Source organism: Crocodylus porosus, unplaced genomic scaffold (genome assembly GCF_001723895.1).
Source record: "Crocodylus porosus isolate Cpor-Errol unplaced genomic scaffold, CroPor_comp1, whole genome shotgun sequence".
NCBI lineage: Eukaryota > Metazoa > Chordata > Crocodylia > Crocodylidae > Crocodylus > Crocodylus porosus.
In genome coordinates, this window is record NW_017728907.1 from 18,920,116 (window position 1) to 18,935,338 (window position 15,223).

The window sequence follows — 15,223 nt, forward strand, 5'->3', positions numbered from 1 at the left end:
CCATTGGGGGGGGTCTGGGGAAGTGGGGGGGTGAGGCTGGGTGGAGCAGCCATTGGAGCTGCAGCAGTTGGTGGGGGATGGGGCCAGGTGGGGCAGCAATCGGGGCTGTGATGGGGCATGTGGGCCTTGCAGGGGGAGTGGCCCCTGTTGGGGAGGCATGGGCCTTGCAGGGAGAGTGGCCTCTGTTGGGGGGGCGTACCCCTTGGGAGTGCTGAACCCCCTGTTGGGGGGGCGAAGCCCTTGTGTGGGGGACCAACCCCTTGTCTGGGGGCCATCGCCCTGTGGGAGGGCAGCAAAATATGTATTCATGAATTCATGAAACCTGTATTTAGAGTTCACTTTATTATTATGATAAGAGACTTGCTTTAACACTGTAGATATATCAATAAAACATTGTCCAGCTGATTGCTGTCTCTGTCTCGCTCTCTCTCTCTCTTTCTTTATAGTGGTCTTTTGTTTTACTTGTGGAGGAACATGGATTTGGGGGTATTTTAGAGAGTGATTTGGGGATTTTTTTTATCAGGGATTTTTCAGTTTTTCAATAGGGAACACCAGAATTCCTGCTAGGGAGGCCAGTGGCAGGCCCCTGCTTGCTCAGAGCTGGCACCTTGGACCCATCTGGCTGTGGCTGACCTCCTGGTCAAATGGGGCCAGGAGGACATGCTTTGACAGTTCAAAGTAGGCCATCACACCTGAAACATCTTCTGGGCAATAGCTGCCCAGATGGCTGGGCAGGGGGCACAAATGGTGGTAGTGCTGCACAAAGGCCAATCCTGCAACCGCAGTCCACTGGCAGCTGGTCCAGAGGGTCAGATGCCTCTACTGGCTGTGCAGTCTCCATCCGGGTCTGGCAGATGCGCAGCAGGTCACAGCCAGGCAGCAGCCCCCACTGCCAGACTGCTGCAGTGAGTAGAGGGTGCAGGGAACTCTCAGGGCTGCTGCAGCAGTCCAGCTGGCACAAGGGGAGTGTTCCCAGGTACCAATTGGCTGGGCCCCAGAAGCTCCTGAGAGGTAGTAGCCCTGAGCTACTTCCCAGGGTGGCATTTTATACTGCTGGGGTCAGGACAGGGCAGCTTTTTATACTGCTGGGGACAGCACAGGTGCTAGTCTCGGGCTGTAGCTCCCCCTCGTTGAAGATCCAGGAGGAGCCAGACAGGGTTATTTTGCCCTAAGTGGCATAATTTGCTCCAAAATAAAGTGCATGTCCGAGCACATGCGCTGAGGTGAAAAGCCCCAACTCAAATTTGCACTGCTTCAATTTGAGCTGCTGCAAGCACACGTGCTTGCCTGTGTGGATGTGCCCTAAGAGTCTAGCGGAAGCTGGCATGAGTGGAGTTGGAAGGAGTGGGAAATAGGCTGACCTATGGTTGGGGTTGACAGGCTCCTTTAACTTTACAGCATTGTACGTTTAGTGCATTTTCTCCCTCTCTGCTGAGCTGAATTCATTATTTGCGTCTGTCATGCTGTGCTGCTTCAATCAATAGCACTAGTTTCTCTGTCTAAAAAGCAACATGGAGATAGCAAGGCTTCAAGTGTTAGAAGCCTTGTTAACTTTTTGAGTTATGGAGAAGCTGCTCACAGGATGCAACTAACAAAGTGGATGATGTTCCACCTTTAATCATGGCAGTGTCACCCATGCTGCTGTGACTAAAGGTCTGTCATAAACCTGCCTTGTAACTTGGCTATAAAAGTTGACTCCATAGGTTTAATGCATGTTAAAGAAGATCACCACTTGGCAACACCTGTGGTGTGTGATGTTTTTTCACAGACTATAAACAAAAGTTATGCAGTGTAAAATCTCTTTCCCAGGACCAGTGTAAAGCACTTTAGTCTTCCTTGGACTTCACCTAGTTTCTGCATAGAAAGCTGTCCAGATACATGCAGACCGATAACATCTTCTCTTTCAAAATAAGAGAAACATTATCTTTTGGGGGAGAATGAGCTATGCAGTTGCACTCCATACCAATGACTTTACTTTAAAACCCGATGTTCTCCTTTGATAAAATGGCACAGAGATTTTTAGCATGCAGATGTGAGTAATCTGACCTAAATGACACCTGAGCCATGATTTGCAAACTGTGTTTCAGACCCTGATGGGATTTGACACATCAGTAGTCTATTTTGTCAATGTGCCATCAGTCCTCAGACTCCATGGGATGGATTTAAAAATCAGGTCCCAGTGGGCAAATGGACTGAGGAGCTCCAATGGTAGGGCGGGGCTTGGAAGAGGGTCATTGGAGAGGCAGGTGTATAACATAGGGTGCATACAGATGTTACGCTTAGAAGTTTGGGAGGTTAGATCTGGCAGTAAATGGCTGGCCCAATCTAATTTAGTTCAGCTGAGAAGAGCACTAAGCTAGACCAGGGATGGATTAGACCAATCTAACTGAACATCTGTACACATTGGGAGTGCAGCCTCAGGGCTGGGAAACTGAGCCTCTTGCCTCAGCCCTGGGACTGTGTTTTCTCTATCCCCTCCATTGGGCTGTTTTTAGCCCCCACTCCAACACCCAAACTGAATTCCTCTCCCCCTTGTGGTTCTGCTAGCCCCCCCAATCCCACCAACCTGTCTGCAATCCCTCTAGCCCCCAACCCTAACAACCCACTACAGACCTGCTAGCTCCTTGATCTCACCCACCCCTCACCTTCTCCATGGTCCTGCTAGCTGCCCCCTTCCAGTAATTTTAATCACTGAGTTAGATCGGTTGGGCATTTTTACTTACTTTAACCTTGCAGACCTTCAAGCATATTATCTGTACGAACCCACACTTGCTGCAAAGGGAAGCTGGCTACTGCTTTCTCTGTTACTCTCAGGCCTCTTACAAAAACCTTTCCTCTCAGAGCTTTGTCCTTGAAACATATACATATATCCCTATACTGCCCTACAGTCTGTACTTCCCATCCACATCTTTACCTTCTTCCCCAGTGCCCTGCCCCAAACATTACCACCTTGTACCAGTTAGAAGGGGCTTCTGATTAAGCTTCTGCCATTTGAAAACTAAGTTTCTGTCTAGCTGCCATTGGCTTGATTTGCAAAGTTTTATGTATGCTAAGATAGTAGCCTTTTTTCTCGATAGTGATTAACATTTGATACTTCACCTGCCCTTGGTCTGGCCCCAGAGCCTAATATGGACATTGGATTTTTAATGTATTTGCCCAGAAATTCATGCTGCCCCAAAGGGAGCCATCACGTGCTAGTGTAATTTAAATGATGAGAACTAAATTAGATATAAAGGCTGATGTTGAAGCAGAGGGTCCCAAGAGAACAGCCAAGATTCATTTGAAGACCATAAAATTCACCCTGGTCCCTTTTATTGCTATCAAGATAATTCTTTGTGCAGGAAAGTGATGCTCTTCTGTTCAAAAAGTGTAGCCAGCTTCTTTTGATATCCCAGATTGTCTGCTAGCGTGTTTATAAATTGCCATACTACAGAATTATGAGGGTGAAGAGCATGGCTCAATTCTCTTTGGAAAGAAATTGATGGGAGTTTCCAGCAACAGTACTCAACCTTCTAGGCACCTTTTGTTGAAGAGACAGAGTGTTTAATGGAGTTTTGTTTGCATTAGTGGTCTCATCAGGTAATGCACCAATCGAATACAGCAGCTCTGAAAGTCTCTAATTTTATGTATTACTTTTCTAATGGTAGTTTATAAATAAAACCACAAAGGAAACTAAAACCCACTGTAAAATGAAACTTACCAATGATATTTTCCTACATTTTGCTGTTCTTGAAGCATGATTCACTGCACGCAGTTGGCCTGGGTGGCAGGAAAAGACACTGAGAATTCATATGGGAGTACAGTAGTGAAGATGGGGAGAACTTAACAGAGGGGAGAGATATGGGGAAGGCTTAAAAACATTCAGTGTTATTTAAAACTAACATGGTTTGTTTTGTTCAAGAGGACAAATGAGATGCAACCATTAAAACTGGCTTGTGAATAAACGAAGGTGAAACATAACATTTTGCTTTAGTGTGAATGCATTGAATTCAGATGAGTAAATTAGCATTCTCCCCATCCTCCTCCTGCCCTCCCTGCTCTCGTATTACTGTTGTTTTATTGCTAGCAACAAGTTTCCAAGCTTATTCCCCAGTGAGCCGTACCTGCCCAAGTCTGAGCAGACACTGCCAAATGATGTCGTGCTGCTATGCAAGTTTCCAGAGCTAGCTTGGCAGGTGACAATTAACTTTACCTGCTTCATAAAACTGCAAGATTTTTTTTTACAATAATAATGTAAAGTGTTTTTATATGAATGAAAAATGGTCACATCAAGGATGGGAGAGGGGGTTGAGCTGGTTTAATTTTTCTATTGCTTTCAAGTTTTCCCGTAATTCAGAAATAGAAGTGTGGCTTACTGATAAATATCTAGGAAGCTCCAATGGGGTTGGATATCCTGATGTGCTTCAGGGTTTGGAATGCTGGCAACTTGTACCTCATTCAGGATGTAGACAGGTAGTAACCTTGTACCACACATCATTTTAGGGTAGAGAGTAGGTCCAGGAACATTATAGAGACAGGAGTGTGAAAGTAGGATGTACCATGTAGATGCTGTCAGAACTGTTGCTGCAGAAGAGGGAAAATGCCCCTTCAAATTGGAATTGGATTGAAAATCTGATTTTAGTACAAGTGGCTGAGATACCAAGAGACCCCTTCACAACTATTTAAAAGGACCAGCTGTCCCAAATTTTAGGACAGTCCTGAATTTGTCTTGTGCACTAACTCCTTGAACCTAGACTTCTGAAAAACTAGAACCATATCACCATCAAGAAGTGTCCTGCTGCATCTACTAAGAGGACTCATGATGCTGCTTGGCTGTACATGGATGTGGTGGTACTGTTTCTGGTTTGAAAGGTAGATGAAGGTGACCCTCTAAGCAGGAAACACTAAAGCTACGCTCATGCTGCTCTGTACCCAGCCTAATTGGTTTTGCTTCTCAGCAGAACTAATTTATACAGTCATAGCATCATGTGAATGCAGCTAGACTAATTAATTAGCTCTGCTAAGTGGTAGAGCTAATTAGCCCAGGTATAGTATTATTGGAATGTAGCTATGCTGCTTCTGGCTAGGGATGCAACCACAGGCTATCTCTGGTGTGAAGGAAGCAGTACAGTCATATTCATGCAATGTTGTACTTAGGCTAATTAGCTCAGCCTCTTAGCTGAGCTACTGCAATTGTAGTATGTCAACTACACTAATCAGAACTAAAGTGATATAAACTACTTCCGGGTTCTGGGGATTTGTGGAGTGTCCAGGAAGTGAGCCCTGCATCTTCTCTTCTCCTCCCTTGCCCTTTCCTACCTCCTGAACCCAAATAGTTGTCCACTTTAGAATTGGAGAGAGAGTGTCCCAGTGTGATCCATCTTTTGGGCACCCAGTCTGGGGTCTGCACCTTTCATTACATTGCTAATTTGCCTCACATCTGCTGTTCCAAATTTTGGCTATCTCCTGAGCAGGGACTGCTGTGCCTGCAAAAATGTGTTCTGATCTGTGATGTCCACAGAGTGTTTACTTGGGACATCCAGGCTCCATTCTCATCTGTGATTGAAGCCAAGTTTGAATGAAGTTCTCCAGATATATGTGGCTAGGATGGTATCCCTTTGGGATGACAGTATCTCTCATCACAAGTATGCCTGGCATAGTTTTACTGGCATCAGCTTTCACATTTTTCCTAGACTGGTTTCCACTATGTTCTTTGATCTCTTCAGTGCACACACTTGAATCTTGCATATGTTGCCAGTATCTTCCAAAAATATAAAACATGTTTCCTGAATCCAAAAGTAAAACAGCTTAAGAAAAGATTTAAGGAGAACTTAACTGAGGAGGAGCCACCAAATTAATATTGTCAGTTTGTAGCTAGGATTTTGAGAGCAATTCAAACTGCCATTGTAATCCTTCCCTTTGTTTGTTTTGAGGTAGGGAGTAAAGATGGTCACATGTGGTTCAGTGACTGCAGTAAAAGCTTTGTAGACAGCTGAGAGGGTTTTGCCCTGCTGGGATTTACTGCCACGTGGGAATCCTGATTTACTAAAAGTCATTTTATGGCATTATCAGATAGTCATAAGGCTGCCCAAAGGTTTCTTTCTGTGCTTGCTCAGAATGGACTTTACCGGCTACCAGAGCATCCAGTAGCAATGGCTTTAGGATTTGTAGTGAAGCGGTACCACTGCTCAAACAGCAGCTCTTCCTACTCTCGGTAGGTCCCTCTAATATTTTTTTCTCCTTTTTTTGCAGTACAGAGATGGAGCAAATCATATAAGGAATGGGAGCAAATCTTACAATGTGTTCACTTTCTCATTCATTCATTCTACTTTAATCCTGGTTTAAAAAGAAAAAAAGGAGATGATTCTATCCTGCTTGAGATACAGGGATAGAAATCTATATTACACAATATGCCATTAAGGCTGGCCTTGCTCAAGAGTTTGTACTAATTCAGCATATGCCGCTTCTGGAGAATGTAGAAGGGGGAGATTGGGTGAAGGAGATTTGTCTCGCTCTTCATGTTCTAGTGAGAGTGCCTTTCAGCCACTGTGTTCACCTCTTATTTAGTTGTTCTTTTTCCAGTGAAAATTGAACAGTCCCACAGTGTTAACCTGTGTGTCACAAACTTCCTCCTTGTGGGTACAGACCACTCTACCCTGACTGCCCATTCATTTGCCCCTTTGTTAACATCCTAGTTCATGATAGATGCATTTCTGTGAGACTGGGTCAGGCATTTGGAGGCAGCGGCTCCACCCTATGTAGTGCATTTCCATAACTATCATTTCAGGCAATTATAATGGGTTAAATAAATCTGTTTCACCAAAATAAGGGGGTTTGAAATGTTAGCACTGTGCAATAGGTACAGTGGGAAGAAAATATGACTGTGAAATTCACCAGTATGTTCTGGGACACTGTATGAGACATCTGTTAGACAAGCTATGATCTGTACAAGAGAGAGCTTATAAATATACAGGACTCAGACAATGAGCTTTTGGGTAAGGCTCTGCAATTAAATCTGAATCTCAGTTGGAGTCAAAAGCTCCCAGGATCAGGCAAAGCAGGGGCTGTAATTGAAAATGAGTAGAGCTCAAGTCTAAATAAGTAACCCAGCATTTTTCCAATAAATAAAACAAATACTTATAATAAAATGAGCTGGTTTCACAGAATTGTTAACTGAACAGAGGCTGTTGATAATTGGAAAATTGAGCAGGGTGTGGTGCCTACAAGAGGAATGCTCAGAATGGGAATCTAGCCTTACTGCAGCACTGACAAAGTGCACCTGTGCTTTCCTGTCTGAGACGCTACTGCTGCCTCCAGAGTGCTGTTCAACGGACCTGGGATTCCTGATACCAATGCCAAGCAGAAAATCTACCACGTTAGAATCTGGGTTCTATCCAGCGGCCTTTTATGTGGCTAAGTACTGAATCCAACTTCCTGATCCTGGGGAGTATCTTAGTAAAAACTTGTGTAGAGTGGGTGGGTCGAGTTTTTTGAAGCAGACAGGCATGCTTCTAGACAGTGTGTTAATGTGAGGACATTGAGATGTTGCTTTTAATTGGACATTTAGTCTGAGCAGAATTGAGCTCTAATCACTGTTTGGCTTCACACTGATTTGTTGATATAAGAAAAATATTATGGGTTTTTCAATCCTTCAGTGCTGTATTTACTTATTTTTTGTATTTGAGGTTATTGATATTCACAAGTTGGTTTTAGAGCAACATAATACTCTCGCTAGCATGCTGAGTAATTGAAAGCCTCTTGTGCTTTGTAGCTTGGCTTTTAAATAGGTCAAAACCAGCAGGAAAGCTTCATAGCCAAAGCAGTTAGGTTTTTAACCCTTTGCTCCATATGCTTGGTAGGCACTAGAGCATGATAATGGCTCCACTAATGGGCTGCTGCGTGTCGTGGGCTGCCATTAGGAGCCAGGAGTTTCTCAGTTTTCCAGGGTTCTGTACTTGCAACCTGAGACCTTCCTGTATGAGAGTTATTGAATCTGCATATGCAAAGAGAGAGGGGGCAGTTTGCGGTTGAACTGGCCTGGTATTAGGGCTGGAGACTGCCAGTAGTACTGGGATCCTGCTGTTAGGTCACTGATTTGGGGCATTATCTGGGCATTCACTTAGGAAGAGTTATACATCACGGAGGACAAGTGCCCAATAGCATTTGGAAAGAGGTAGGAAATTGAAATGTTCTTCTATTGCAAACCACCTCCATCATTTCATGATAGAAAAGAATTGTTAAAAGTAGCTACATCAAATTGTATGATGGTGCTGATAATGATTTACTCTAACCAGTAAGTTCCCTTTGGCAGGGTTTCTGCAATATATAGAAAGTAGACAAAACAGCAAGGAAAAGGTTAATCATCTGAGGTTAAGGGTAATTTAAATCAGGATTTGGGTTGTTAATGGCACTGTGTATAATGCATAGATTTGTACAAACAACCCTTCCCCCACCCTGGGCCTATATGATCTTCCTGTTTACAGTAATCCTGTTTCTCTGGGATTACCTTTCTCTTTGCAGAGAGACTGAGCAGTACTCATTTTTCCAATAGTTTCCTATTTGATGTAGGAAAGGCTTTCTAAATCCAGTATCATGACTGGATATCAGAGAGTGGTTTTGTGTTAATGGTCTGTCCAGGCCAGAGAGGTGATAGGTGGGTAAATCAGTAAATTAGTTATAACATCAGAATGTTGGATGAGACTTTAATAAAAGGCAGAAGTAGGAATTATTTCCATGATAAAGAGTGCCTGAACTGATCAAATTTGTGCCAAAACCCATGGTGTCTCAGTTACTTTTTTTTTCCAGTTTTTCAATAAATGAAAAAATATACTGTGGTAATTACAGAGATGTTTATTCATATGTAGGCCAATAATCAAGTTTCCACTGTTAATGAAGTGTTAAGACAATGCCGAGTGCTGACTCCATCATTTACTTGTAATTACCTTATAGTTGTGAGAGAGTGCTGAGAAGAGGTAATTACTGACATGAAATCTGTGCAGAAGAAAACACTACGATTTCCAGGGATTGTTCCCACACACACAAACATTTCCTTTTTACTTATTCCAGTCCCTGCACCCCAGCGAAGTGACCATTTATGTCCCAGTTTGAGCAGAGACAAAGCAGCGTTTAAAACTGCTAGACTAAAGAGAATACTGTGTAGGAAGCCAAATAGATATTGGTCAAAGATTTAGCTAGCAAAGTGGGTAAGTGCTTCTCAGTGGAGGAAGATCATATGTGAAGAAATAGAACTTTTTGTCATGTATCTTCTGCCACGTCCATTCCCAGTAGGCCGCTAGCAAGCAGTTCCTTGAAGATGCTTTCCCCTCCTACTATCTAGGATCTACTTAACCTGTTCAACAGAAGGAATAGGAACTTGTCTCCTGCTCGAAAGGTCACCTTTGCCATGTTTGCAGAGCATGCTCCCTGCTTGCTGCTGTTTCTCCCTGCTGCCTCCCAGCCCTGATCTCCTTATAGATGCAGCACCATGGCAACAGGCCCAGTGCTGAGCAGGTTGGGCACGCCAGGAGCCTTGTTTGTGTCACCTGAGGAGCAGGATGCAGTGTGAAGGATGAAGAGAAGGGATATTACTCAGCCTGTGTGGTCGTAGTGGCTTTTCTTCCTGCTAAATGTTCCTGCCTGACTTGAAATTCGTCTGAAACTTCTAACCAAGGGCTTAAGATAAAGCATCTGCTGGATTTTGTGCATTTCTTCTTCTGCACACTTGGGATTGCTTTTCTGAGATGTAGCCCAGAAAAAGAATTTGGGGAGAGGGGGGATTCGGACATGTGGCACCGCTATGATTTGGGGGTGCACTGCTAAGTGGCTGTACAACTGCTTCATGTAGGTGGGCTTGACTGATAGGACTAAGGGTTCTTCATCTGTTTAACCGTAGGTTGATTAAAAATATGGTTGCTTACAGGATGTGCAAAAAGTTGTCCTCTCTCTATTGTATATCTTCTCTTCACTTTTGACCACTCTAGGTTCTCCTTCTGCTGTGAGAAGCTGAGGCTGGAATTAGCTGTGGGCTCGCTCAGCCCTACTTTATTCACGAAAGTAACTTCTGCTGGAACAGGCATTGCTGAGAGTTTGGGATAAGGACAGTAGCCAAGTGATCTCAGTAGTGCTTTCTTTAGAGGAGAAATTAGAGAGAGGATTTTGCATAGATAATATTAAAGTAGTGTATTGTGGTGTTTTTATCTTAGACTTGCCCAACATAATTGCAGCAAGTGTTCAATTATACATGGCTGAGGTTTTAGATTTGCGTTGGTACAAGCTGCTACTGTGTAACCCGTTATAACAAATCACAGTACAGCCAAAGCACTTGTACAAATGCTGTCGTTTTGCATTTGAAATCAATGCTTTTGTAATATCCCTCTCATGAAAGGCAATTGTTTCCTCCGTTTAGGTCATTTAATATATATAATGGAAACAACAGCCTCCCTGAGAATGTCTAAAAAAAAATAATCCAATGCGAGTCTGCCAGAGTGCCAGCAATGGTTGATCTTGTGCAAAAGAGCAGTGAGGGGAACTCTGCTTGCTGCTTAAGGTCTTTATTCTTCACGGTCTCCTTGTTTTTTTAAGCAGTCTTAGGACTGACAAAGACACCTTTGCCACGTAATTTTTTTCTTGCTTCCCATTTCCCAACATCTTTCAGTAAGAGATAGTGGTGCTTAAAAGTTTGGGATTTCTTTAATTTTAAAAAAGGTATTAGGTTTTTCATAAAAGAAGTTCCAATAAAAGGAAATTCATATGCTATTTAATGGGTTCCCCCCCCTCCCCCCGCGCAGAAAATAAGGGAATCCCTATAGATAACAACGCCTTCCCAGTTCTTTAAATTTTTACTTGTAGATACCTTAGCTTTGAAGCTAAGCTTTTACATTGTGATCCAAATATGCTGGGAATTGCTGCAAAGAGAAACCTGGGTGAGAAAACACAGCTTTAAAGGGTGGCTTTCTTCTGGAAAGCAGCTGTAAAAATGATGTCATTCTTCTCACAGGTTTGATTTTCCTTGTACTCCACTGTATTATGCTAATTGTGGTCCTGAATCAGTGAAGCACTTTTACACAAATCTGTGTACTTTTCTGGATAGAGAAGGGGTTAATCCTGAGCTAAAATGCTTTTTCAAATCTAGCCCTACATTGCAATTTGGGGGAAAAAGTAGCAAAAGATTTAGCTCTTGTTTGTTCTGCAAAACCACCATGGCTAAGAGAGGAACCTGGGCTTCTGTTCTTTCTTGTTTATAGTCAGTAGATTATTTTACTAAGTTCCAATTGTGTTTATGAAAATCCCTTAAGATGCTCCTATCACTGAAAGTGCAAATTAACTTGCAGGATCTTTTATTCCAGTTAGGGATGCATCAGGAAGAAGGAGCCCAAGGTCGATTCTGGAGGAAAAGCAGTTTTAAAACTCTTGACTTGCAACTAAGCCCACTTTTTTTGAAGTTATTGAGACACAAGGAATGTAATAGCACTTACAGTGCCATTTTGACAGTAGGAACAGGTCACCAATGTATATTAGTGTTGCATCAGAACTGAACTGTTAAAATATGAACCATTTAAGAATCAATGTAAGAGGAGGTGCGTGTGCTTGGGAAGTCAACAAGAGCCAGAAGAGAGAGAGGCTTACTGGAGGAGCCTGTTCAGAATGCCCAGAGAGGCAGAGGACAAGGAGGAGACGAGAATAACTGGATATTTCAGTAGAGGAGACAGCTAGAAAATGTCTGCAATTGTTAGGGAGGAAGGACTTAGAAAAATAGCATGTCCAAAGAGTAGTCAGGGCAACCCCAAAGGAGGAATAAAGGAAAAGGCCTGGCAAAAGCAAAGAATGGAAATTGTTAAAAGATGGAAGCGGCACAGGGGTTGCAAAATGTGAATGGAAGCACCTTATTTGTTTAGGGCAGGTTTAATGTGTTTAATTGTTTTCCCCATTACCATCACAAAATGCCAGAGGAATCCAGTTCTTACGAGAAGTTATTACAAGAAAACAAAATAGTATTTATAATGACAAAACCTCTGTTTTAATGAGGGAAACTTGTTGCTTTTAACAGAACATTTCCTTGCTAATCAGCATTTAGATATTCCCAGTGGCATATTGCCTATGGTAAATACCGATTTAAAGAGATCTACAGTTGACAGGAATTTTCTTTTAATTGTGTCACAGCGGCTTCAGTTTCTGGGTCTACTGAAGCGTGTTTCCTGCATTTAGCTAATGGTACTGGGATGCTGTTTACCAGCTCCAATGCTAGCACCTTGAATTTCACTGTGTTAAAGTTATATTGCATATTGCATTTAAGAAACCGAATAGCTAATGTATGCATTTAATTTTCTGTAGGGTGGTAAAGCAATCATAAAACCTGTAAGAACTAGTTAACACCATCAAGCTAGAATTTTCTTTGTTTGGGATTTGGCCAATTTCTATTTATCAGAGTCTGAGGAGAGTGTTTTTTCTCTCACAGGTCACGTGGCTTGCCAAAGCTGAAAGAATCTCGTTCCCATGAGTCTTTACTGAGCCCAGGTAGTGCAGTGGAGGCACTGGATCTTGGGACAGAAGAGAAGGTCTTTGTCAAACCACTTCATAGCAGTATCCTGGGACAAGATTTTTGCTTTGAGGTAACAAGTCATCTGCACAAAATGCAAATTACATGGTATAATATAGCAGTCCGTCAATCTGAAGACCAGCCATGTACTATTTTGTAATTTAATAACTAGGTAAAAAATGAATAGCTCAGACCATACTGAGGTTAGGGTGTGGAGTGTCTAATTATCGTGAGAGTCTAGTCCAGGGGCAGGCAGTTATTTCGGGTGGAGGGCTGCTTACTGAGTTTTGGCAATCCACCAAGGACTGAATGACTGGCAGCCAGGGGCAGATAAATATTAATTTTCTAAATTTTTAGGGGCCCCGCGAGCTGGATAGAATGGCTTGACAGGCTGCATCTGGCCTGCAGACCACATTTTGCCCACCCCTGGCTAGTCCTTGGGGCCAGTCAGTTGCTGGGAAGAAATCTTTTCAATTATTCTCTTACTCTTCTACTTAAACATCCTTTATCAAATACATATATGATGTTCATTCAAATATGGGACTTAACCATTTTTATTTTAAAATAACAGCTCATATTCTCCATGTTCAATCAAAATTAATTAAAAAAATAAATACAAACAAACAGAGAAGTACTCATTCAGATAAGGACTTCTTTCCAAGAATGCAGTCACTGGCAGATTACTGAAGGAAAAGCATAAGTAAAGAGAGAGTCCTTTACAGATGCCCTAAAGGTCAAAAACATGAGCTTTGTTGGGTGGTGCAGGGAGTGGACTTTATAGGTTCACTAATCTCCAACCAAGTTGTCACCCCTCCCATCCTTATATTCATATATGGGGAGGTGTTCCAGAGCATGCCAGCTGATCTTGGTTGCCAAGATGAGATGCTGAGGGAAATGACCTCTAAATTAGTAAGGTTTATAAAAGTTAGCAGGGGGCTACTGAAAGATATATTATACGAGCACATTTTTAAACTGGATAAACTCCTATTTACATGCGTCTAAAGCTGGCTGAATGAATAGCGTGTTATTGAGTGTTATGTATAGATATGATCAAGGCCATCATGTTATCAAAATTGCAGCCTGAACCCACGTTGTCTTCAATGGAACTGTACTGAGGTAGATCTAGCCTCATGCCTCCAAAACCCTAAAACAAATATCTCTTTTTGTTGTGTTGAAAACTTTGGTAACAGAAAACCAATGTGTCAGAGTCATTGTCTTAATATTCAGGAACTACTTCAGCTCATTTCAAATAGTATCCCATTGGCTGGAATCACTTTGCAGTCTATTTCAGTCTTCCTTGGTTGAATGAAGACAGGTGTCAAAACAAATGCAAAGTTTAGCTCTAAAATCTAGCCTTAAACTGGCCATGAGTGGGAGAAATGGGGAGCTTATGGCAGGGTCAAAGAAAAATTAAAGCAAAATAAAAATGTTCGATCTTTTTTGGCTGTTTTGCTACAATTGCTTGTAATATGTTCCCAAGTATAGTCCAACTTTTTGGTTGTTTCAGACATTGGGGTGGATACTTCTAAAGTTCCAGAAGAAAACACTTCTCATGACATCTAGCAGAGATTTTTTTATTCATCAATTCTTTTATTTACATAGTACAAGCATAGTACTTTTATTTTAACTTTCCCTATGTGTGTGCTGTAAGTGATCAGTTCATCCGCCTTCAGGGAATTTTACATCTGAAAGCTACAGATCAGTTAGCATGTGCGCAGATTTCAAATTGCTGATTACATCCCTGTTTTACAATCTCTGAGTATTTTGCTTTTCTGCTGTTCCCTTTGGTTTTGTACCCAATGTGAGCGGAGGTTTTCTCTTTGCTCTCTCTCTGCCTTTCAGACTTGCTTCCTCTTTTTCCCCCATGTTCTTTTGCTGCCTCTTCCACATTTGCTGTCAGTTTGCTCAAAAGCTGCCTTATGTTCTTCACTACTTCTTGTAGTTTGCAGCTTATACCCCTGGTTTGCCTGAACCATATTTACTTGTATGTTCCAGGTAACCTACTCCAGTGGCAGTAAATGTTTCAGTTGTTCCTCTGCAGCAGAGAGAGACAAGTGGATGGAAAACCTACGCAGGACAGTGCAGCCTAATAAGGTAAAAGGAGCAGCAGGAATATTACCACCAGTAAAATGTGGTGGGACTGAATCTTTCCCCAATTATGTATGAAACTTCCCTGGAGATATAGACCCATTTAATTAGGTTGGTCGTACTAATATGCTATCTGAGGAGTGAACCACCCATGAACGTACCAAAAGCCACTGTGCACCACTTTTACATAACAGTTAGTAGGTTAAACATTTAGTAAGCAGTCTTCTTTCACCTTGGCTCCTGATTCTCATCTCAGAATCTAGCGAGACCAAGCAAGGAACTTTCATTGCGAGTTTTACTGAGAAGGTATCTAATTGTTGTTTTTGGTTTAGGCTTCTTATAGTACAAAGAAATGGAGCTCCATGTTTCAATAGAGGGGCCAGTATCGGCAACAGAATGATTTCTATGTTGTGTGTTCCTTGAAAGAAAAAAGGTCCTGAGTTACTAAAAATTTACCAAAAAATCACTTTTTTTTATCAGTTTGCTAGATTGGTGGTGTTTATTAACCATAGTATTCCAGTAGTTCACAAAGGAAGTGATACTGTTCGATACAGGGGTGACTGGTGCCTCCTGAGACTGGGGGGGCACAATTTGTGGGCAGGCTTGGGGATAGGCCAAAAG

The 15,223-nt window shown here is 42.3% G+C and overlaps 1 protein-coding gene across 1 annotated transcript in view; it reads left to right on the plus strand.

Annotated features, from left to right (window-relative positions):
- The window catches only part of RASAL2 (RAS protein activator like 2), a 145,474-nt gene that overhangs the window by 94,991 nt on the left and 35,260 nt on the right, over positions 1–15,223 (plus strand). The window contains exons 5-6 of the mRNA XM_019530900.1: positions 12,434–12,587; positions 14,510–14,608. Of these exons, the coding sequence (XP_019386445.1) occupies positions 12,434–12,587; positions 14,510–14,608 (253 nt within the window). The remainder of the gene's footprint in view (positions 1–12,433; positions 12,588–14,509; positions 14,609–15,223) is intronic.